This window comes from Orcinus orca, chromosome 11, assembly GCF_937001465.1.
Source record: "Orcinus orca chromosome 11, mOrcOrc1.1, whole genome shotgun sequence".
NCBI classification, from domain to species: Eukaryota; Metazoa; Chordata; class Mammalia; order Artiodactyla; family Delphinidae; genus Orcinus; species Orcinus orca.
In genome coordinates this window covers 95,781,512-95,806,426 of record NC_064569.1, presented here as the reverse complement: position 1 = coordinate 95,806,426, position 24,915 = coordinate 95,781,512, and the positions used below count along the sequence as shown (strand labels likewise).

The 24,915-nt window shown below is 46.3% G+C and overlaps 2 protein-coding genes across 4 annotated transcripts; one reads left to right on the top strand and one right to left on the bottom strand.

The window, feature by feature from the left end:
- Positions 1-352: 352 nt before the first annotated feature.
- On the bottom strand, positions 353-7,109 carry LOC125960381 (uncharacterized). Its single transcript, XM_049693905.1, has 2 exons — positions 6,989-7,109; positions 353-4,430 (listed from the first exon to the last, which is right to left on the bottom strand). The coding sequence occupies exons 1-2, from the start codon at positions 7,004-7,006 to the stop codon at positions 408-410; spliced, it is 4,041 nt and encodes a 1,346-aa protein (XP_049549862.1). The 5' UTR covers positions 7,007-7,109; the 3' UTR covers positions 353-407.
- A 4,523-nt stretch (positions 7,110-11,632) lies between these two features.
- Positions 11,633-19,061, top strand: SNU13 (small nuclear ribonucleoprotein 13). 3 transcript variants are annotated; one of them, XM_012536619.3, is made up of 3 exons: positions 11,633-11,764; positions 17,055-17,175; positions 17,848-19,061. In XM_012536619.3, exons 1-3 carry the CDS (start codon positions 11,762-11,764, stop codon positions 18,108-18,110), a joined length of 387 nt encoding a protein of 128 aa, XP_012392073.1. In that variant the 5' UTR covers positions 11,633-11,761; the 3' UTR covers positions 18,111-19,061. The 3 variants fall into 3 exon arrangements, with proteins under 3 accessions (XP_012392073.1, XP_033261047.1, XP_012392074.1); XM_033405156.2 differs by lacking the exon at positions 11,633-11,764 and adding an exon at positions 15,053-15,141; XM_012536620.3 differs by lacking the exon at positions 11,633-11,764 and adding an exon at positions 15,148-15,287.
- Positions 19,062-24,915: the final 5,854 nt, after the last annotated feature.

Below are 24,915 nucleotides of genomic sequence, written 5' to 3'. Positions count from 1 at the left end.
AATAGTGTCCGGTGCAGAGCACCACCCCTCCCACAAGCAGCTGAAGCTATTTGAGCATCCGACCTCAATCAGAATTAGCTTGGAATAGGACAGGACTGAACTATGATAGAAACTTCAGTAAACCCTCCTCTGAGGAACTGGAGAGGGGAGGTGTCAGGAGATGGCATTGGGCTGACCCACATTCCCTGAACCTTCAAAACCATAGAGTAGAAGTAGCTTCTATCCCACCCACAAAGTATCCCAGACGGCCAAAGGGGGGCGTTCATAAAACTTGTACCAAAGAAATCAGAACCCCACAGGGCCCAAATAACCAATTTTATTAGAGGTTATTTTATCATGCCCTTTGGGAGTAAGCAGACCACTCTCCTGCCTTCTCTGACGTGTTTTGAGGATTCTGAATCCACTGCCTACTTCCTAAAGCCATGCTGGAGCAGGAAACCCCTCAAATGCTTCATAAGACCAAACTTTTGGGGGGCTGGTGGATTCCTTGGGGCCCCATGTGGGTTCTCAATTTCCTCAAGTTCTTCTGTTTTGGGAAGAGCAACCCCAGCACTGCAGTGACCTGGTGGCTGAAGGTCCCTCTTCAAAGAAGCGCAGTCTCTGATGCTGTCCTCTCTTGCATGTGGGTCACCCACTTCGGGAAGCAGGATAGGATCAGGATCCCTCACACTCAGGTTGGGGGCTAAGTGCTGGGGCTTGGCCAGGTGTGGGGACCAGGAAATCCTCTTCAAAAAGCTCATGCTCAGCCTTGCTGCAGCAGAGTGCAGACTCCTTTTGGAGCTGAAGGTGTCTGTGGGACAGGAGGAAGGCTGCTGCCCAGCCCCTCTGCCTTCCTCCAGCTCCAGGCTTCCTCTTCTCCTGTGTGTGGGCTGCTGACATTTGAATCTGGGGGGGTCCTGAGATGCGTGCTCCTTCCTCCAGTGGTCTGCCCCAGAGTATGAGATCCTCGCTGTGCCGGGAGCCCTCTCTGCCATCTGGGAGACCCCTGGCCTGACCATTTTCCTGCTCCCGCTGTTCTCACTGGAGGGTTCTTGGACGCTTTCTTGGCCACACCAGCTACTAGATTCTGCTGCAGGCCTGGGGTTCCTGGGAGCAGGGAGCTTGGCCCTAGGAGGAGCCTCTTTCTGGACATCCTGTCGTTCTCTGAGGCCCCCTGGTGGTCTGACTCTCTTAGGCTTTTCAGGATGGATAGAAATGCCCATTGGCTCTGTCTGGTGTGGTCTTCGCTTCTCCAGAGCTCTGGCCTGCGTAGGAGGTTTTGAGCTTTTCCTTTCTTGGCGCCGAACGCTCTGGGACCTCTCTGGGGACTTAAGGCCTGGCCTGGGGCCCTGGGCCCCACAATGCCTTTCCTGCTGCCCCTGCAGCTCACAGGCTTTGTGTAACCCAGGGAGCCTCACCCCCTCAAGGGGCAGTGGGCATGGTGCTAAGAAGTTAAAGTGCAAGTAGGATTCTAGGATCTGCTGGGGGAGGCCCCACTTCAGGTGTGCAATCTTCCGCTGCATAAGGGACTCCAGGAGCAGTAGCTGGCACTTCGTGAGGACTGGCCACTTCGGCAGGATGGTGAGGGCAGTGGGAAAATCCACCAGAGCTGTGGCAGCTTGGGGGGCTTGGCCACATGAGACAGAGGGACAGGCAGAGGGCAGGCCCAGGGCAGCAGCCAAAGACTGTGGGTTGCAGAGCTGTCGAGTCAGGCCAGAGGTCTTCCCTGGAACCACTCCTTTGTCCCTTTGTCGGCTTTTCTGGAGTTTAGGTTGGGCCTGCCAGGAGGCTGGAATGACACTGTGCTTCCTGGCAGTGGCCGTGCTCTGGCTGGCCAAATGCTCTCCCTCCCCACTGGCAAGCAGGAAGAGTTCATTCTGGTGGGGGAGAGCCTTCATCTCAGGGCAGGGAGCAGAGGCCACAGCCTGTTCCTGGTCCATGGCCCCATATCCAGAGCCAGTGAGGGCTGGGGGCCCCTCACCCACAGAACAGTCAACTCGGAGATTGCCTTTAGCAGCATCCTTTCCTCTGACTTGGCCCTTGTTTCTTCCCCTTAGTACTCGAAGCCTTCCAGCATCCTCAGCTCTGCACTTTCTCTGGCTCCCTACATCCTGGATTTCTGCAGCGTCCTCATCTTCACCCTTATTCTGGCTGCCTTGCCCTTGTATCTGGATCTCTCCATCGATTTCACTTCTTAACTCTCCTTGATAATCTCCCCCAGGAGCCTGGGTCTCTTTATCATCATCACCTGTGGTCCCTCTCAGGTTTCTCTTCTCTTGGATTTGAAATTCTGCACCATTCTCACCTCCCATCTGCTCCTCTTTCTTCCATTCTGCTGAATGAGTTTCTATATCAGTTTTACTTGCTAATTCTCCCCAGTTCTCTGCCTCAGATGCCTGGGCATTTGCACCATCCTTGCCTCTAATGTGTTCCTGATTTTTCCACTTCAGTATGAGAATCCTTCCATTAATTTCACTGTTTAACTGATGCTGGTTTTCTTCCCCAAGTTCCTGAGTCTCTTTACCATGTTCACCTTTAACGCCTCTCAGGTTTCTCTTCCCTGTTGCCTGGATGTCTGTACTATTCTCATCAACAAACTGCTCCTGATTCCTCCTTCCTGGTAGTTGGGTCTCTACATGAGGTACACCTCTTAATTGTCTCTGGTTCTCTGCCTCGGGCGCCAGGATATTTGCACCATCTTCATCTCCGTTCTTTCTCTGGTCTCTCTTCTCCAGTGCCTGAATTTCTGCTCTATGTTCACCTCCAGTCTGGTCCTGATTCCCCCAACATGGTATCTTGAATTCTCTGCCAATTTCACTTGCTACTAGTTTCTGGTCTCCCCAGAATCGTGCCTGGATCACCACCCAATCCTCCTCTCTTATCTCCCTGAGGTTCTTCCTTCTAGATATCTGGCTTTCCCCAGAATCCTCACCTGTTTTCAGGCCTTGATTTCCCCACCCCACTTGAAGCTCATGTCTTAGTTGTTTCTGGATCTCTACCCTAAATGCTTGGACCTTCCCAGCTTTCTCATTTCCGTTTTGATCCTGCATCTCCCACCCTGGTGTCTGGATCTCTGTAACATTCTCACTTTGAACGCATTCCTGTTTTCCCCACCCCAGGGCTTGGGTCTCTAGGCCATCCTCTTTTTTCACTTCCCCCAAGTTCTCCCTCCCAGATATCTGAATTTGCACAGCATTCTCACCTCCAACCTGGCCCTTTCTTCTCCTCTTTTCTGCCTGAATTTCTATACTAGTATCACCTTTAATCTGGTCTTGTTTTCCCCACCCTGGCAGCTGGGTTTCCCCACCATTCTCAGTTCCAGTCTGGCCCTGCTTCCTCAACACTTGGGCCTGGGTCTCTCCTTCATCCTCTCCTCTGGCTTCTTTCTTATTCTTCTCAAAAGACTGGGTCTCTATAGCATCCTTATTCCTACTCCTATCCTGGGTCTCCCACATTGGCGTTTGGGTCTCTGCATCAATTTTACATCTTAAGTGTTTCTGTTTCTCTCCTCTTCGTACCTGAGTTTCAGGAAGATTCTCACCTCCAGCATCCCTCCGATTTCTCTTCTGTAGTTTCTGACTTTCAGCTCTATTCTCAACTCTCACCTGGTCTTGATTCTCCCACCATGGAGTCAAGATCTCTCCAACAGCTTTACTTATTACTAGTCTCTGTCTCCCCAACTCCAGGACCTTAGGCTCTGCCTTGTCCTCCATCCCAAAGTTTATTGGGAGTTGCCTTCCAGATGCCTGAATTTCCCAAGCATCCTCTCCTCTTCTCTCTCTCTGGTTCACCCACCCTGGAGCCTGGGTCTCTCTACTATCCTCTCTGCCTAGTGTCCGGTTTTCCCTCCCTGGTGCCCAGGCCTCTCGTGGGCAGCGCCAGGACTTCCAGATGGGCATTCCCACTTGTTGGTTGGAAGGAACAGGTAGGAACTCTCTGGAACAGAACTGCAACCTCTGGGCTGATGGGAGGTTTGGGCGAGAGGCCATGGAGGTGGGGTGGCATCTCATGTCGACAATATGCTCCAGTGGTACCGGTTCTTCTGAGGAGTGGACCAACAGCTGCTCCATCCCTTGGCACGTGTCCAGGGCAGGGGGCAGTGGCTTGCAAATCAGGTGAGTCTGGTCATCACTACGACACCAGGGTACCTGCCACGCTTCCCAAGAACTGTCCTGAGCTAGCATACAGGTGCTTGAAAAGGAGGTGGTGCAAAAGATGTGTTCCAAAGGTGGGTAGGCATCCCAAGGTAAACCTGGACCTGGGTGCTGACAAGAAAGCAGATGTTGGGTCCATGAATCCTGGTGGCTCCTCCAGTATTCCCCTCTCTTATTTTGGGCCCATTGTTGGGCATCCAGGCCCCTGAACTGGCCAGGACTGAAGGAGAATTCAGGGGTCAGCCCAAAACAAGTGTCATGTCTCATGGAGGGCACTGCCCCCTTCTGCGATGGCACCTGTAGGTGAGAACAGAGAAGCAAAATTTTGCATTCACATTATCTCATCTAATCCTCAGATCAGGATTGTAATCCCCATTATCCAGATGAGGTTGCTGGGGCTCAGGAATGGGGAGTCAGTTCTCTTAGGGAAAACAGTATTCATTCAAGAAAGAAAGATAAAGAGTTTACTCCAGGCCAGGCACTGTTCTAGGTGCTGGCGGTACCAGCATGAACAAGACAGAAAACCTCTTTGTTGGGAGCTGTCTTTTAGACATGGAAGACACAATAACTAAGTATACAACATAATGTTAGGTGTTGAAAAGTGTTTTGTTGGTTTGTGTTTTTTTTGGCCACGCTGCATGGCATGAGGGATCTCAGTTCTCAGACCAGGGATCAAACCCGTGCCCCCTGCAGTGGAAGCGTGGAGTCTTAATCACTGGACTGCCAGGGAAGTCCCCTTGAAAAGTGTTCTAATGGAAATAAAAGCAGAGTGGGAATGGGGTTAGCTCCTTTAGACATATTGGTCAGAGAAGGCCTCTCAGAGGAGGTGACATTTGAATGGAGACCTGAATGAAGCAAGGGACAAACCAAGTGACATCTGAGGAAAGAGCATTGTAGGCAGAGGAGACATTAAGTGCAAAGGCCCTGAGGATGGAACTGGGTCATTTGTATAAGAACAGCTAGGAGGCCTGTGTGGCCAGAATGGAATGAGTGAGTGATGAAGACAGTGCTAGGAGATGAGGTCAGAGAGGAATGCAGGGCAGATTATTCTGAGCCTTGGAGTTGTGGTTAGGAGTTGGATTTTATTCTGAGTTTGACTGGAAGTGTATCCATCAGAGCCATTGCAGAGTCTTGAGTGGCAAAGTCCTGTGATCTGTTTTTTTTAAAGTTGGTTCTTGCTCATGAGCATAATGTTAGGCTTAAGCCAGGAGCAAAAAAAATACTTACTGTATGATTCCATACAGATAAAACTAGTCTATGCTATTAGAAATCAGCACAGTTGTGTCTGCAACCTTCTGGGCTGCTGGTAGTGGTCTATTTCTTTTTTTAAAAAAATTTTTCTTATTTTTTTTAAATTTTTATTTATTTATTTTTGGCTGTGTTGGGTCTTTGTTGCTGCACGCACGCTTTCTCTAGTTGCGGCAAGCGGGAGCTACTCTTCATTGCAGTGGCTTCTCTTGCTGTGGAGCAGAGGATCTAGGCGCGCGGGCTTCAGTAGTTGTGGCATGTGGGCTCAGTAGCTGTGGCTCACGGGCTCTAGAGCACAGGCTCAGTAGTTGTGGCGCATGGGCTTAGTTGCTCTGCGGCATGTGGGATCTTCCTGGACCAGGGCTCGAACCCATGTCCCCTGCCTTGGCAGGCAGATTCTTAACCACTGCGCCACCAGGGAAGTCCAGTGGTCTGTTTCTTAATCAAGTGCTGCACCTGGATGTGTTCAGTTTGCAAAAATTCATTGATCTATACACTTATAATCTGTATATGTATATTCCCTTGGATTAACATTTTTTAATATAAATTTATTTATTTATTTTTGGCTGCGTTGGGTCTTCGTTGCTGCATGCAGGCTTTCTCTAGTTGCATCGAGTGGGGGCTACTCTTTGTTGCAGTGCGTGGGCTTCTCATTGTTGTGGCTTCTGTTGTTGTGGAGCACAGGCTCTAGGCGTGCAGGCTTCAGTGGTTGCAGCACGCGGGCTCAGTAGTTGTGGCTCGCGGGCTCTAGAGTGCAGCCTCAGTAGTTGTGGTGCATAGGTTTAGTTGCTCCACGGCATGTGGGATCTTCCCAGACCAGGGCTCGAACCCGTGTCCCCTGCATTGGCAGGCGGATTCTTAACCACTGCGCCACCAGGGAAGTCTGGGTTAACATTTTTAAAAAGAGAAAGAAGAAATTCATTCTGTTGGCTGCGTGGAGCACTGACGATGGTTGGGTGAGAGAGAAAGCAGGAACTAGGCAGAAGGCAGTACCTACAGTCCAGGTGAGCCCTGAGGGTGGCTTTGCCCAGGAGGGTGAAGTGAAGTTTTAAGAAGTGATCAGATTCGGGGCTTCCCTGGTGGCGCAGTGGTTGAGAATCTGCCTGCTAATGCAGGGCACACGGGTTCGAGCCCTGGTCTGGGAGGATCCCACATGCCGCAGAGCAACTGGGCCCGTGAGCCACAACTACTGAGCCTGCGCGTCTGGAGCCTGTGCTCCGCAACAAGAGAGGCCGCGATAGTGAGAGGCCCGCGCACCGCGATGAAGAGTGGCCCCCACTTGCCACAACTAGAGAAAGCCCTCGCACAGAAATGAAGACCCAACACAGCCAAAGTAAATAAATAAATTAAAAAAAAAAAAAAGAAGAAGAAGTGATCAGATTTGAGATATGGGTTGCAGGTAGAGCCCATAGGACTTGCAGGTGGATTGATCCTAAGGAGTGAGGGAGAGAGAAGTCCAGGGTGACCGCTGGGTTTGGGGCAAGATAATGCTCTTCCTGACCAGTCTGAGTTCATCTCTGATACACAGGGCATAGAACAGGGTCCTTGTAACAAATGACTGAGACAATCATGGTGTTGAGGGAAGGAGGTGTGTAGGATCCCCTCACCTTGATGACCTTCCTCATGCTGGAGTGGGTCCTGGTGATCTGGTGCCAGTAGTTCTGGACCTGTCAGATCAGAAAGAGGCAGAGGACAAGCAGGTTGCCGTAGCACCGAGGGTCCCTGCAGCTGTGATTCTCAGAGAGCAGGCCCCGCACTGGCTCCCACTCAGGGCCCTGGAATGGCCCCACCATGGCACAGGCGCCCAGGAGGGGCAGCAACATGACACAGCTTAGGTCAGGCAGGTGGTGTTCAGGAGTTGTAGGGCAGGACTGGTATGGCTGACCCAGCCACTTCAGGGCGGGGTAGCCCCTGCCTCATAGCACCCCCGTCGCTAAGGCCACCTCACAAAGGCTCCTGATGCTGCAGCCTCAGCTCCAGCTGCTGCACCTGGCATCAGGGCTGGATAACATGCCCTCAGTACAGGTGAGGGCAACATCAGGGAACTGCCGAAAAGGAATTAAGAGGAAGAAGAACTTGTTCTAAATATCCTGACCTCTGGAATGGAGAGATTAAGTTCCCCTGTGTATGATGGAGGGATGGAAACTGCAGTCTGCTTGATTTCTTTCTTCCTATTTGATACTTGCATCCATTTGTCCATCAGGCTATCCAATATCAAACATTTAATGAACACTGTATTGAATGTGTGTTCTTGTTTAACCACCCAACATATCCTGATTTTTTGTTAGGGGATTACTTTCCCATCTCAAGATCACTGTTTGTAGGAGTATAAATGCTACCCTGGAGACTTTCACCCAAAGGTTATATTCAAAATATTGAATTACAGAGCAGGCAGGGTCATCAGCCAATCAGAATGGGCCACGCCTTAACCTTTTAATACCTGGGTTGTAAGTGGCCCCTAGGGTCCCAGTAGAAGGGCATCACCTATTTACCAACCAGTTGGGAAGTATTTCTCTACTTTAAGAACCCAGGGACTTCCCTGGTGGCATAGTGGTTAAGAATCTGCCTGCCAGTGCAGGGGACACAGGTTTGAGCCCTGGTCTTGGAAGATCCACATGCCACGGAGCAACTAAGCCTGCGAGCCACAACTACTGAGCCCGCATGCCACAACTACTGAAGCCTGCGTGCCTAGAGCCCGTGCTCCGCAACAAGAGAAACCACCGCAGGGAGCAGCATGCCCACTGCAATGAACAGTAGCCCCTGCTCACCACAACTAGAGAAAGCCCGTGCACAGCAACAAAGACCCAGTGCAGCCAAAAATAAATAAATAAAATAAATAAATTTTTTTAAAAAAGAACTCAATATACCACACAATGTATCTTGGTTAAATGTTACCCTGGCTTATACCTGATACTCTTTCACAGGCCCAGGACAGCCAAGGAGTGGAGGTGTGACCTAAGTTTGGCCAATTGGGCCCTCTCTTCCAGGGCTCTAACTACCAAGGTAGGGATAGGAAGCTGGTAAAAAAAAAAAAAAAGAAAAGCAGCCCATGGCAGCTAGAAACTGGCCCAGCTCTATCAGTTAGGCCTGATGTTGCTAGGAGCTGGCCTGACACTCATAGCTGAGCCTTGGTGTTCTCCTGTTGAACATAAAATACTTCATAGAGTGTCAGCATCAGACAAAACCACTCTAACTATGATAATCAAGACAAAAACAAGACCACTCTTTAGTCATGTCTGAACACAGACAAAAGCATGAACATTGTCAAAACCACAAAAATAACCAAACACCTTACCATCCTGGCTAGTATCTATTTTGTCACCAATTATAGCTTTAGCCTCACTTCATTCCTTCCACCTTGTAGATAAGATTTATTAGGATGCCCAATCATAGAATTACTCACACTTTCTAATAGCGTCTAATCCAGAGCAAACCCCATTTCCTTGAACCCTCCCGAAATCATTTGACACAAGGTCAAATCCTATAGTAAATCCAAACACCCTCTTACTGAGAAGTGCCACAGTTCCCCATGGTATGTGTTCTCCCTTGTTGCAATGAGTAATAACACTGTAGAGGTGTGTGCCTGGTGGTCTTTAGCTAAATTTAGGACACTGGCGTAAGATTTTATGTCTGGTCCTGCTCGTACAACCAGCTCCCCTTGAGCCTCCAGGCTCCACTGCAGAGTCTTTTCCCAGATTCCTTTTTGCTTGCTTCCCACCAAAGATCCCTAAGTGAAAAAGAACTTCCTTTGGATCAGGCACAGTGCCAAAAGATAGATATCCAAAGTGTCCAAGGCATCTACCAGCCCTGCTCTCATAAAGCTCTCAGTATGGTTGGAAAGGCAAACACTGAATAAAGACAGAGTTGACGAAGGCTACAAAGGGCAAGTACAGGGGTCTTGTGGGTGCATCCAGCAGGGGTAATTACCTGGTCTGGATGATCAGGGAGGCTTCACTGAAGAGGTGATGAATACTAAGCAGAACAGTGGAGCACATCACATCACTCCCAAAAGAGAGTGATGGATGGGCTTGGGGAGATTGCGGTGAGCTCAGGGTAGATAAAGAAGGTGGGTGGGGCTGTAACATGCGGATGAGGAGGGGGGTACCAGTGGGGAGAGGCATAGTAAGCCATGGCAAGGATTTAGCATTTTAAGCACAGAACTGTGGTAAAAGACAAATTTCTAAGACAAATTGATTCTGAGCCTATGTTAACATTTATCAGCCAACTAGCAAGTGAAATAGCAAGATACAAGAGGGTGGGCTAGTTCTGTGAGAACATGGAAACTGAGTTATTATATAGTTGGGAAACAATTAATTAGGTAGAGTATACAGTCTCATTACTCATGGTCATAAAAACATCAAGCCCCTATCAGTCATTACTAGGAGATCTGGGATATAATGGTCCAAGATGCCAGGTAGGCCAAATAACAACCAGACATTATTATAAAGGATATCAAAAAGGCAAATGATAATGACACATCTATGACTGTAAACTGGAATAATAAGGTTTCATTCTCCCACAGTGGTAGCTGATCGGTCCAATTAATATGGAAATATGGGGCTTCCCTGGTGGCGTAGTGGTTGAGAGTCCGCCTGCTGATGCAGGGGACGCGGGTTCGTGCCCTGGTCCGGGAAGGTCCCACATGCCGCGGGGCGCCTGGACCCGTGAGCTGTGGCCGCTGAGCCTGCGCGTCCGGAGCCTGTGCTCCGCAACGGGAGAGGCCACAACAGTGAGAGGCCCGTGTACCGCAAAAAAAAAAAAAAAAAGGAAATATGAAACAAGATCTGAGAAAGATGAGGAGCAGGGTCCAAATCACAGATTCTACTCTTTTTTAAAAAATATCGATTTATTTATTTATGTATTTGGCTGTGCCAGGTCTTAGTTGTGGCACGCAGGATCTTCGTTGTGGCATGCAGGACTGTAGTTGCAGCTTAGTTGCTGCACGCGGAATGTGGGATCTTTTCTTAGTTGTGGCATGCAAACCCTTAGTTGCAGCAGGTGGGATCTAGTTCCCTGACTAGGGTTCGAACCCGGGCCCCCTGCATTGCGAGTGTGGAGTCTTAGCCACTGGACGACCAGGGAAGTCCCCTCAGGTTCTACTCTTAAACAGGAGCCATCAGTGGGAATTTCTTAATTTGGAGACAAAATTTATTTTTTGACACGTCATAGATATGCATGGATGAAGTCTGATGGGGGGATTTTTCACGTAATAAATGTTCAGTCCTGGAGCCACTTCAAACCCATCTGGCTGGGTTTTCAAGCATAGCAACCAGATGTGGTGGAAGTAACCCAAGCCGATAGCCAAAATTCCCAGGGTCCAGTTCTGGCTCTGCCACTGCCTCATTCTGTGACTGTGGACAAGGAGCTTCCCCTCTCTGGGCCTCAGTATCTGTAAAATGAAGGGGTTGCACTGCGTGATTCCTAAGGGTCCTGCTACGTCTCTACTTCTAGGTTTCCAAAGGAAATAACTGGAACTGGCCCACTACAGTCTAGTTTTGGCTAGATCCAAATGGTCCCAAGAGGGAATTCCCAGGCAGTCCAGTGCTTAGGACTCTGCGCTTTCACTGCCAGGGCAATCCCTGGTTGGGGAACTAAGATCCTGCAAGCTGAGCGGCATGGCCAAAACAACAACAGCAACAACAACAAAATGGTCCCAAGATATGCCTGGCATCATGCGAAGAGAGATGAGTAAGGGCCATAAGAATCCAGGAGCACCTCTTGGAGGTGGTGAGGCATGAGTGTAGCCTTAAAAAATGGAGATTTGGAGCAGCATAGGGAAAAAAGCACCATGCTAAGCCAGAAGAAATTGGGTGTCCTAGACATTTCCAAACTCAACCTGACAAACTCAGCCCCCATCCTCAAACCTGCTGTTCTTCTTGAATTCCCTACTCAATGGATTCCATTTCTGGTGGACTCCACCCCCACCAGAAAAATTTAACAAAGGCATCTGAATATGAAGGAGAACATTTAGGATTACCTATCATTATCTCCATACCATTCCTTTACCAGGGTAGAATAAAAAAGATTTTAAAAGCACAAAAATGTGCTAAAAGATAAACTAGCAATGGAATGACGACACCCTTGAAAATCTTTGTTTTGGTGTGTTATTTTTTTAATGTTTAACTCACTGTTTCGGCCAATAATTTATGGTAGAATAACAGTAAAAACAGCAAAATACGGTCCCTCGCCCAAAACTGGCGTCATTCCCCGCTGGTGCCTTTAAGGGGCGTGACCCGCCCGCCTCTTGGTGACGCCACTTCCGCTTCCTGCCGCACGCTGCCATTTCCACTTCTACCCTGCGACTTCCCTCAGCCGTGAGCGCCGCAGCTCTGACGTCGCCTGTGCTCCTCGAAGAGTGACGGTACCACGGAAGCGGAGCCATGGTGAGTGCGTGCTCGTGGCTGAAGGGCTGGGAAGTGGGAGACGGGGTTCCGTTCTCTCACTAGCTTGTCGGGTGCTTAGAACGTGCGCCGTCTCGTGCGTAGCGCCAAGCACTGTCTTCTCTCTCGGCCCGAGGTTAGAAGTCTAGAGGACTCAGGGTCTCAGGTGCTGTGCTGGGGCTTCTTTCCGCAGTTTGTGCTCCTGGCCGAAAGCCTCCGGTGAGCAGAGGGGGCATGGCCCAACCTGGGAGAAAGAGACAAACCCACGTAGGAGAGAGTTGAAAGCTGGATGGATGGGGAAACTTGGCTCCATCGGTTTTCTTTTTCTTTTGGGGGGATCGCTAGAGTATGGGGTGGAACCCTGGATTTGGATCAGCCCTCCCCTACCCCGCTTTCTCCATTGCTGATGTTCAGGAGAGGGAGCTCTCCATGGGTCTGCGCGCCTAGTGTCTGCCGCGAGTTACATGGGCCAGGGATTAAAGTGGCCTTTGGCGTTTGGGGGCTGTGGGGAACGTGGAGTGAACCCCAGCCTGGAATGCAGGAAAGACTCTTCCTGCGAGGCGGTAGCCTCTGAAATCTGAAGCGCTGGTAGCACCACGTGCGGCTCCTCTAAAACTCTTGGTGGTCTCCAACTTTTTAGTCAGATCTTGTGGCCTGGTAGCTAGTTTTGGTTGGCACTTAGTAAGGAGGGAAGAGTTTACAAAACACTGATTTCCGTAATGAGGTTTAATCCTTTTAACGGATTTTGGATCCTAGCGGTATCTCTCCTACTGCCCGCCCCGCCCCCATTTTGAAGCTAGTACGTGGCTGAGCCTAGAATTTAAAGCTTCTAAACCAGTGCTCATCTTTCGCAGTGCCGTGAAAAGTTTTGGAATCGGTTGATCTCAGTTTAAATGCATTTAGTAGACCTAACGCTTGGTATGGAGAGAGTGAGCATGCACTATTTGTTGTTAAATCAAAACCTTGCAGGTTTCGGCTGTCTGGTGTATGGGGAAATCAAACACATCAAGCTACGGGTTACAGTTGCCTAGCAGTAAGATTTCATTCATTCATTCATTCAGTTAGCCCTTGGAAAAATTAAAAGGTGAATAAATACACACTAAGCAAATTTCAGTTGCTATTTATAAGGTGGTTTGGTTTTAAAGTTGAGTGGAATTTTTGTTGTTGTTGACTTTTATTAAACCAATAAAGTGACTCTTCTTTGATCGTGTTGGATCTCCTGAAGTCTCCCCTTTTGTGCATTTTATGTTTATTAAGAGTTGAGAATCCTAATTTCCAGAGATGGGCTATTGGAAACTGCAATAAAAATATCTGGCATTTTAAAAAGTATATTTATGAGGAGTGATAGGAATAAAAGTGTTGCTGGAACCTTTATTGTTTAAGAGGAGGGTGACATTATTGAGCATTAGATTTTGACAGACATAAGTTGTGATTTCTCAGATAGCCACCAAAAGAATATAGATAAATAACTCCAAACCACTAGAGGGGAAAATAGTGGGGAGAAAAAACTCAAAGGAAGGAAAGAGAGAAAAGGAAACCGAACAGGTGGGACAAATAGAAGGCACAAAAGAAGGGAGATTTGGACCCAATATATTAGTACTTAAATAAATACAGGAATGGACTAAGTGCTTCAGTTAAAAGACAGGTTGAAGTAAAAAGAACGGGAAAAAAAATCAGTAAAGATAGTGGCTAAAAAATAAGGTACAAGTAAAATGAAAATGACATAATTACAAGAAGAAATAGACAAATATGCAATTATATAGCATTTAATTGATCGTGAAGCCAAAACATCAGTGTGGAAATAGAAGATTAGAACAGCACTATGAATAAACTTGACCTAGTGGTCGTAGTGAAACCAGTGAATACTTTACCTATCAGTTATAGAAGACACTTCTCAAGCAGAGAACATTAATGAAAATTGGCCACCTACTGGGTCATAAAGCAAGTTAAACAACTCTTAAAAGATGATAATAATATAGACCGTGGTCTCCCAACCAAAATACAAATGACTTAGAAATCAGAAACAAAGTGTTTAGAAAGAAGGTATAAAGAACTCGTGGGTCAAATGGAAAATATGTAAGGGAAATTTGAAAACAACTGAACAATAATGAAAATACCACATATTGAGAGTATGTAGGGTACAAATGAAGCACTGGAACCTAAAATGCTTGATGAGGGAGAAGTAGTAACGTGAAAAGTCCCTTCTGGTGAGATTAATCAAGAAAATAAGCAAAAAGTTATAAATAAGGAGTAACAAACTTGAAGGAGATATAATTTGCAAACATTAAAAGAAAGGATATTATGAACAATGTGATATCTATAAATGTAGAAATTTAGATGAAATGAACAAATACCTGAAAAAATAGAATCAAAACCAATTCAAGTAGAAATAGGACGGCTGAATAATAATAAAGAAACTAAGTTAATGTACCGTATGTTAATTATAACTCAATAAGAAAAACTAAAGTTTTTTGACATGAAGAAACTTTACACCTACTTTAAAAAATAGCTTTATTGAGATAATTTGCATACCATAAAGTTCCACTCTAAAAGTGTATAAGTCAATGGTGATCATTTTGTAATGTATAGAAATATCAAATAACGGTGTTGTGTTTTGCACCTGGAACTAACACAATATTGTGGTCAATTATACATTAATTTTAAAAAACAAAACCAAAACAAGGTGGTAGTAGAAAAAAAGTGTATAACTCAGTGGGTTTTCTTATATTTACAGAATTGTGCAACCATCATAAGAAAATATTAAAATTGGTTTTATCTCGGGAGTGTAAAAGTGGTTTAACATTAGAAAAACTTTAAGGAGAAATGTCTAATTCATCCAACTCAGTACAAAAAACATGACAGAATTCAACATCAATTTTATTTATAACAGAAGAAATTCTTAGTATACTACGGAATAGAGTGAATTTTCTTAAGCTGAAATATCTTAAGAGTAAATCTAAAAGATATTAAAACTTTTGGAGAAATTACAAAGCTTTATTTAAAAGCACTAAAGGTAGATACATGTGTTTGAATGGGTTGACAGATTCTGTATCCTAAAGGTGTCTTATCCTAATTGGGATTACTTCAAATCTACAAATCAGTCCCAGCAGGCTTTTTTTGTACACCTTGAAAAAGCTGATTCTAGAATGTATGAAGAGAGCAAATAATTAGAGGTCTACTCCAGCCCTTGCCTAATTCCTCACCACCCTGGGACCATGACAAATTCACCCAGTGCGATGTGTTGGTATTAGGGAACAGGCATTTTGGTGCAATCAGGTTATTGACGCCCTTCCCCTGACGTCACTTCCTGCTCCTCTGTGGGTGGGTCATTTCTTTGTCTTTGCGGCATCGGGCTGGAGACCGCCGAGGCGGACTCAATGGTGAGTGTTCCCACTGGGCCATCACCCATGGGTCACCACCTAGAACCGCTGTGCCGCCGCGGCACCGCACACGTGTATAATCAGCAGCCTCCAAACCCAGGGTTAGACGGCACCGCTGCGGGCGAACTGCTCAGTGCTCAGGAATGGTAACGTGGGCTGCACCCGGGTTATGTCTATAATAAAATATATATTTGTAAAAAGAATCACAGGGAAAACAAATGAGAAATTAATAAAAATGGTTAAAGTTGAGAGGTGAAGATGGGATAGAAGGAATGGAATAGGCCAGGCACCACCCAATTTGTTCCCTACGTGTGTTATTTTGAAACGGATCTATTGAGGTAGGATTTTTTTTTTTTTTTTTTTTTGGTACGCGGGCCTCTCACTGCTGTGGCCTCTCCCGTTGCGGAGCACAGGCTCCGGACGCTCAGGCTCAGCGGCCATGGCTCACGGGCCCAGCCGCTCTGCGGCATGTGGGATCCTCCCGGACCGGGGCACGAACCCGTGTCCCCTGCATCGGCAGGCGGACTCTCAACCACTACGCCACCAGGGAAGCCCGAGGTAGCATTTTATCCATAGGTATTACAGTATGTGACTATAAAATAAGGATTTTCAACAACTGCAATGCCACTACAATACCCCAAAATTTAATAATTCCTTAATATCAAATATCTAGTATTAGAATCAAAGGCTGGGACTTCCCTGGTGATCCAGTGGTTAAGACTCCACAGCTTCCACTGCAGGGGGTGTGGGTTCGATCCCTGGTCGGGGAACTAAGATCCCGAATGCCCTGCGGTGCAGCCAAAAAAAAGAATCAAAGGCTGGATCAGATTTTTTCTTAGCTCTCCGCCCACGCCCCCCCACCCCAAGACAGCTTGATCACAGATGTTTTGCTAAGAGGGGCAGTGGTCACATGGTATTTTTTGTGATGTTGGTAGCTATTAAAATCAATGTCTGGATCCATTAATTTGGATTAAATTAGTATGGGTTGCAAGATGGTGCTATTTAATTTTATCATTCTTTCTTTATTAGGTGGAATACAGGAGAAACTTATCCTCGCTATTTGGTTACCTAGTAATACAGTCTGTATAGGAAAGGCAGGATAAATGCTCTACAGTTTACCTTTACCAGTTTTCAAAACACTGACTTTGGAACCATGTAGATGTTTTATATATTTTTAAGAATTTTTTTAAAAAGCAAACTAAATACGAAGGAGCCCTAATTGTATATCAAATTGATAACCACAGGAAAAAAATAATTTGAGTAACTTTTGAATATAATACTCTGGACGGCTTTAGTCAGATATATTCTAAGAATAAAAAGAAATGTTGACCTTATAGTTGGTGGAGGTAGTATTGGTATAGCAATTCTGAAACAATTTTTATATGTATTGTAGGGTAGAATAAATGAGAAAATATGTTGATGTTTTGGAAACCGGGATTCTTACTGAAAACAGAATAAGATTCAAATATTGAAGGGAATAGAGGGAACTTTGTGCTAGGTTTCTGTAAATTATACCTTAGTTTAGATTTAGTAAATTCAGGGTGGAATATGGAAATCCAAATTTAGAGATTACCCCATGTGACTGAAATGGGTACTGAGCCATGGAAGCCTGTAATAATCCATTTGCAATAATATTAGCAAGCATTAGGCTAAAGAGGCAAAAATACATAAGCTTTAGTATACATTATTGGATTATGTAATTACTAATTTTTTTTTTCTTGAGCCTAATATTTTCATTTTTCTAAGTTGAGAGTGGGCAGGCCAGTGTCAATTATTAAATGTGTGTGTTTGGAGGGGGGGAGCAGGGAAGCTGACCATTGTCTCTCTCAATTGTTGACTGAAGTATTTTGTGACTTGTCTGGAACAACTTCTAGTTCAGTTTGACTCATGCTTTGATTTCCCCCCCGCCATAGACTGAGGCTGATGTAAATCCGAAGGCCTACCCTCTTGCAGATGCCCACCTCACCAAGAAACTATTGGACCTCGTTCAGCAGTCATGTAACTACAAGCAGCTTCGAAAAGGAGCCAATGAGGGTAAGGCAACCAGAGAGTGCTCCAGGAAGAGTGCTAAAGGCACTGTCCCTGTGTGGGGTCTCCGGACTAGATTTCCAGTATGGAAAGAGGGCTGGATGCTCTTGATTAGGCCCAACATGAGGACCTAAGAGTGTGGTCCGTGGGCTAGCACTGGGTCACAGAGATAAGCAATCAGGAATAAGTATTTGAACAATGCTGTGGTGCATTGAACTTGCTCGGTGAGTTGCATGTGGTATGAGCTTTCCAGAAGTATAGATCGTGGCAGATTGGGATGGTAAAACCCTGATCCTTGATCACAGAGTTTGAGAAGTGCTGCATTGCACTGCTTCGTGCTGGTAGAGGTTGTGTGAAAGCTGTTCGAGTCAGCCAGGCAAGGGGTGGTGGTGACTTGGATGAGTGTGGTAGCAGAGGACAGGAAAGAAGGGCTCTGATTTAGGATGTGTTTGGACAGAACTGATGGGTTTGATGTAGGGTTTGAGAAAGGCATTGGGGATGAGTAATTGGTGCTTGGCTCCCTATCACTTCCCAAGGCCACTATGGGGCACAGAATTGCTTAGTCCTGGACGTTTTGCCCAGTTTTCTTGCACCTGTTTCTTTTCCTTGGAAATTGCTTTGTTGTGGCTTCCCTGCTCCAACCCCACATCACCTATTGGCCTCATGTTCTCTCTACAGCCACCAAAACCCTCAACAGAGGCATCTCTGAGTTCATTGTGATGGCTGCAGACGCCGAGCCCCTGGAGATCATCCTGCACCTCCCACTGCTGTGTGAGGACAAGAATGTGCCCTACGTGTTTGTGCGCTCCAAGCAGGCCCTGGGGCGAGCCTGTGGGGTCTCCAGACCTGTCATCGCCTGTTCTGTCACCATCAAAGAAGGCTCACAACTGAAGCAGCAGATCCAATCCATCCAACAGTCCATTGAAAGGCTCTTAGTCTAAACAGGTGGCCTCTGCCACACTCCCTGCTGCTGACTCCTACCCCAGGGGTTATGTATCGTTTGTTTGTTAGCATATAGTATTTCCAGCTACCTTCTATTGTTATAAAATATTTTAGTGCTCAATTTGGTTTTTGTATTTTTGTATTGTTTTTGTCTTGTTTTTAGGTTGTCATCTCCTCCCCAGCCTCTCCTGTAATCTCCACTTCCACTCTCTCTCTGCCGTCTTATCCTCCCTTTTGGAAAATGCATGCCCAGAATAGGTGGAAGCAGGGTGGTTGATACCATTCAAAGGCAGGGAAGAGCCAAGGTAGAGATTTGGTTCCAGCCTTCAGGTGCCACCTTCCTACTGTGCAGGGCATGATGGAAGTAAACACTGTCCACTTTGTATCCCTTGTGCCCAGCATACAGGATCATGTTTGAATAATCAAGGGGTTTCCTTTGCTCTCTAGGACATTATGTATCATTTGGGGAGGAAGCATGTTTCTGTGAGGTTGTTGGGTGTATGTCCCAAGAGTCAGTTTCTGATGTACCCCTGCTGTTTGCTTTTGGTAATATATTTCCCCCCAACTCCCACCTATGCCTCTGAGGGTGGCAGGGCAGCAACATACCAAAGAGATACGCTGCAAAATTCCAGAGGCACCTTGGTGAGTGAGACATGGGACAGTTGACCTAGGTCTTGAAGGTGTGGCAAGAGGTTCTGGAATGGAGGATTCTGGGCCAGTCATGGAGAACTGGAAGCTACAGCAAAGATGATGGAATTCAAGGGAACATCCTTGCTTTGGTGAATGGAGATTTCTACAGTAGACGCTTGGTACCAGCTCTGAGAGCCCTTACCCCTTGCCTATTTCCTGCCATGATGTGGGTCAGATGTGTGTATTCTCTGTCACATCAGAAGGACAGTGCTAATGTGTCATTCTTGTGAGCACCCTAATAAAGAACACATATATTCGTATTCCAGTTTAAAGAAGGTGTGATTCTTGTTAGGAGTCCAGCTGATACTTGAATGAAGCGTTAGAATGGTTACTAGTTTCTTGAACTTTTCACCAAGAAGGTGTGGAAAAGCCATGACCTCCACCAGATGATTTCTGGTAGTTCAAAATGTCTTGTTCGGTCATTGAGGTGTTGCTGTCACTCTAGAGCAGTATTTCTCAACCTCAGCTGCCCTGTATGTTGTAGAATGTTTAACAGCCTCCCTGGCCTTTACCCACTAGATGTCACTAGCAATCTTCCCCGTCTACCCGGACATTGCCAACTGTTCCCTGGTGGCAGAGTCACCCCTGGTTGAGAATCACTGTTGCAGGACTAGGGCTCCTAGCAGTCCTCCACAGGTGCTAGAGAGCGGGGGAGCCGGTATTGCTGACTGAAGCTGCTGCCACCTCGCCTGCCGCATTACTCTCTATCTTAAAGTACCATGAGAGCCTGACACCTCCTCTACCTTGAGAAATTTTCTTCCAAAGTACAAACAACTGGATACCATAATGGTCATATTGATGAGAATGGATTACATTTAGTTTACTCTTGGCCAGCTTGGGCCAGTGTGACCACTCCAGCAGTGGGTTCCTAGGGAACCTAAAATCACCCTGTCATGCTAAGGCCTGTTCTGTACCTACTGAGCTCATCATCTCCCCCAGCTCACTCCAGTGTTTATATACCCCGCCCCAACTGCCACCCCAAGCAGTTTTCTATCTATCTGTGGATGGTGGAGTCTGAGGTAGTACGTACGTTCTTTTGTTGTATATGTATCTTTACAATCATACTCTAAAAGACTGAAGTAATTTGGGGGTGGAGGGAGATCAAGTAATCCAACCTCAGGAATTCCCTGGTGGTCCAGTGGTTAGGACTCTGAGCTTTCACTGCCAACGGCCCAGGTTCGATCCCTGGTCAGGGAACTAGGATCCCACAAGCCATGGGGCATGACCAGAAGAAAATAAAAAAGGTAATCCAACCTCCACTTAGATGGAAACTAGGGCATACCCACCAGAACCCTGAGAAATGGGGTGGGGCAGGGCTTCTGGAATCTTCATCTCTAGGGTCCAGCTGGAGTGCTAACTCAGTTCCCACAGCTTCATCGTAATCCTTCAAAGGACAGGGCATCGATTTGTGATCACCCAAAAAAACTCCATGACTCTTCTCTGTTCCTAATGGCTCTGCTGTGTGTCTTGTGTCTGCCTCTCTGCCATGTTCTGTCTTTGCTCAGTGTTTCATATTTGGTTTCTTGAACACTTCAAATCTGTTTCTCAGATTCTTTGTACTTGGTATTCCTTTACTGCACTAGTGGCTTTCTCCTCATGCTAGTCTTAATTCAAGTACCACTTTTTAAGGGCCTTTCCTAGCTACATCTCATGTTTCCTTTACCCCTAGCACTGTAACATTCTGTTTTTTAACCTGTCCTTAGCTAATATCTGAGGTGGTTTTCTGATTATTGCCCTCATTAGGAACTTGTGTGACTGTGATCCCCTAGCACCTGCAGCAGCGCCCTAACACTGATGCTCCAAAAGTGTAGAATGAATAATTCCTAAAGCCTAGACATGCAAGCAAAAAGGAAATCTAGTAATTCCATTCAGTCACCTATGAAGTAGGTTGCAAATTTTTGTGTGTAAACATTTTATTTTGGAGAGAGAATCCATTAGGCCTCAAAGGGTCCTCTGACCTCAAACTGGTTAGGAATTTCTGTTTTAGAATAAGTTTCCTGAAACTATTTTCTCAAGAGGACCTATGATTAAGGAATATTTTTACATTAACAGTAATGGTCTTGTTAAAGAGATTATTCATTCTGTAGTATTCTTAAGTACTAAACAATGCATTTCCATTATCTTTAATCCCAAACTGATGTGACAAGGAAGGGAGGGAGAGGAGCTTGTTCTAGGCACTTAGTATCCCTGGGTTCCTCTTCTCAGTGTCAGCTAAGTTACATTTTGAAAAGTCAAGAATGTGCTTTAGCAGATATATCTGCTTGAGGGAGGTGGGGGGGGTATAATTGCTTGTTTTCTGAAGGAAAAAAATTTTTTAAGTAGCAAGTCAGTATTTTCTATGATACCCTGTGGCAGCCAGCCTCTAAAATGTTCCCCAGTGACACACACAGCCACCCCCTAGAATTCATGCCCTTCTGTGTGAATGCTCTGAGACCAGTCTACACCAACTCAGAGCTGGTCTAGCTGCAGGACTCAGTATTATGGAATGACATGTGACTTTCAAGTTTCTATAAAAGACATTGCAGCTTCTGCCTTCATGTCTTTGGATCACCGACTGTGACAGAAATCATAGCCATGTTATAAAGACTTCTAAGCAGCCTGTGGAAAGTGCCTTGAGGCCTCTAGCCAAAAGTCAGCACCAACTACCAGCTGTAGGAAATGAGTCTATCTCATCTGTACTTGAGGGATTTTAATTCATAGAGGTGACAGAGTGATGACATGGAGAAGTTGGTACTACTGAAAGAAGAATTTATTACTTTTCCCAAGAGAAGGGTGCCGGTGTGCCATGCAGGACCACAGGGAAAACACCAGGTTTTGGTCAGGCAGCAGAAGCAGGAGCAAGGGGAAAGCTTAGGCCACAGCCTTTATTGGGGTTTCTTTGGCAAAGGCAAGGCAGGGCAGAGTAAACAGCTTAGGATTGGCTAGTTTAAACAATTCTGGTGGGCTTTGGGCTATAAGGGTGGTCTCTAGTTGTCTGGTACCCTGCCCTGATAATTTAAGGCAAGGGCAATACTGGCTTGGTGTGTGACGTAGATAAAGGAGGTGCTTGGCTTGTGTGAGAGGTATGCTCCCAAGTAAGTTTTTAACTGTCTTTAGTAACTACCTAGCCCTGGGAGGAGCAGTCTCTCCATCCATTTGTAAGGCCCCGCAGCTTATGTCAAAACATAAAATACAGAAAATAAAAAACGTGATTAATACAGCCTCCCTGCAAGTGGATCCTCCAGCCTCAGTCAAGCTTTCAGCTGACAGCAGCCCTGGGCAACATATTGAATGTAGCCTCATGATTGACTTCAAGCCAGAACCACCCAGCCTCTTCTTTCCCAAATTCCTTATCTACAAAAATGGTGAGAGAATATGTGGTTATTGTTGTTTTCAAGCCAACAGTTTTGGGGGTAATTTGTTACACAGCAATAGACAACTAAGGTTGGGAGGTAGATGAAGAAAAGCTGAGGCAGTCTTGTCAAAACAGCAGCAATAAATATGACCATGTCAAAATTGCTCTGGTGACAAAGAATGCCGGAAGTGCTAGCAGGGCCCACAGGTGAGAGGGTCCCAGCTGCTTGAGTACCCAGAAGTAAATTCTAGGTAGGACTGGCTTTCATATATGAGGCAGTCAGTTACAATGAAGATTACACATTCAGGGATAGTTTGGGCTCAAACCAGAAAGGCTGGATAGTCATCATAGCTGCTGGTCGAGAATAACAGGTGTGTGCTTTCCCTCCAAAACGGATTTGAGGTTGGAATTTCTGTTTGAGGGGGAGGGAAAGGAAGTGGATGACTAATCTCTCCCAGATTTCATGGTCCTGCGTTACTTTTCTTCTAATTTTTTGATAAGACATTACATCTAAACATTACAGGACTTCCCTGCCTGCCAATGCAGGGGACATGTGTTTGAGCCCTGGTCTGGGAAGATCCCACATGCTGCAGAGCAACTAAGCCCGTGCACCACAACTACTGAGCCTGTGCTCTACAGCCCCCGAGGCACAGCTACTGAGCCCGTGAGCCATAACTACTGAGTGCCACAACTACTGAACTGCGTGCCGCAACTATTGAAGCCCGTGTGCCCAGAGCCCGTGTTCCACAATGAGAAGCCACTGCAATGAGAAGCCTGCACGCCACAATGAAGAGTAGCCCCTGCTTGCTGCAACTAGAGAAAGCCCTCGTGCAGTAACGAAGACCCAACACAGCCAAAAAATAAAAATTTAGAAAACAAAACAGGACAAAAAAAACTAAACATTAAGGGACATCCCTGGTGGCACAGTGGTTAAGACTCCACGCTCCCAGTGCATGGGACTGGGGTTTGATCCCTGGTCAGGGAACTAGATCCCACATGGATGCCGCAACTAAGAGTTCACATGCCACAACTAAGGAGCCGGTGAGCTGCAACTAAGGAGCCCCCAAGCTGCAACTAAGACCCAGCGCAACCAAATAAATATTTTTTTAAAAAATTACAGATGTTCCCTCTGCATTCAGCCAGGAGGCATATGCACCTATGCACATATGCTTGTTTGGTGCAGTTTTGGCCAAACATCCATCCGTGCTCTCCAGCTCTTGCCCCACCCCCGCCCCCGCCGCTGGCTGTTCAGAGGCGGATGCACCTCCCTGCCAGATGCACCTCCCTGCCCTTCCCTACCCGCCGCGGCTCCTAGCCGCGAGGTCTGCAGCGCGCATGCGCAGGCCGTTTAGTCCAATCATTGGCCGCGCGTCACCAGCACCTGCAGGAGCGAAGCGTGTTTGCAGCCAGAGAAGTTAGAAGGATAAGAGTTAGTGCCTATTGAGTACCGTGCCCATTTACGTGTTTTCTCATTTATTTTCCATATTCCACGTTATTATTCTTATTATAAATATGATGAAACTGAGGCTTGAAAATGCCAGGTAAATTGCCGGTGGTCACTTGTACGTATGTGATGGAGCCAAGATGCAAATTTACTAAATCTGACTTGTGAGTTTACAAAAGCCCAACCAGATTATGTCTGGACATGATGTTTCTCTCCTGGGGAGCTCAAGAGCAGAGAAGGCAAACATTATTAATTTACAGAGAAACTGAGATCACACAGTTGCTCTTTATCACAGACCTCAGTGGTTATTTTTCTAACATTCATATTACTGGTGCTTTGTTGGACCCTTGAACTCTTTCCTTCTCTCCATTTTGTAAATAGGAGAACAGAGGAGAAGGAGCCTAGACTTGGGTAAGGTCCTGCAGGAGTGCACAGAGAAGCCTGGGACTCACTAGGTTTCCTCCTCACTAGCCAAGAAATCCAGGCTTGAAAAGAAAGGCCCAGCAGTGGTACTCATTCTTACCTTCCTACTTATGGTGACTAGCCTGATTCTAATCTACCTTTGTGGTATTAGTAACCCTCTCTAGAACCCAGAGTTTCCAAGCATGCTTCATTTAACGGGGATGGTCTTATTTCTCAACAACAAGAATGAATAAGTACTATATTAAATGGTTTTGCATTATTTTGCTGTATCCTCAAAGGCATCTCTTCTAATTGAAGAATTATTTTCCCTCTTCCCCAGATAAGGAAAGAAATCCAAACAAGAACATAACATCTCCTTTCCAAACAAAAACAAGCAAAAAGAAGTTAAAAAAAAAACAACTTATAAAAATCAGAGCAAAGAATCCAAAACTGAAAAAACTCTTCCAAGAGTAATCTGACCCCTCCAACACTCACCTCATGAGATGCTCATTCTAGTTTTGAAAGACACAGGACCTACAAGCCATCCTCAGAGGATAAAAACCCTTCCATCTCCTTCCTTCTCTCAGGCTAATTCTTCAAAAGCAATAGCTGCAGGAAGAGCAGGAAAGGGGCAGGGAGGATAGAGGGATGGGAAGGGGAAGAAAACAAAGAGAGACACTCCCCTCCTCTTCCTCTTTTCCTGACACTAGGACCCTTCCTTTTTCCCTTCTCCCATCGAACCTCTCTGTATCTTCTTGAACTTCCTACAGCACCCTGAAAATAACAGGAATAACTCATTTCACTTACACTGCAACCCAAACTCTCAGGGCAACAGAAAATGTGTATCTCTTCTTCTTATACTTGAGTGTCACATTAAGAAAATACAACATGAGGGGGGGTTGCTATTTACTCATGAAGCAAGTGGTACCAGAAT

Coding starts and splice junctions, on each gene's coding strand:
- SNU13 (XM_012536619.3), top strand. Junction 17,176..17,847: donor TCGAAAAGGAGCCAATGAGG/GTAAGGCAACCA, acceptor TTCTCTCTACAG/CCACCAAAACCCTCAACAGA.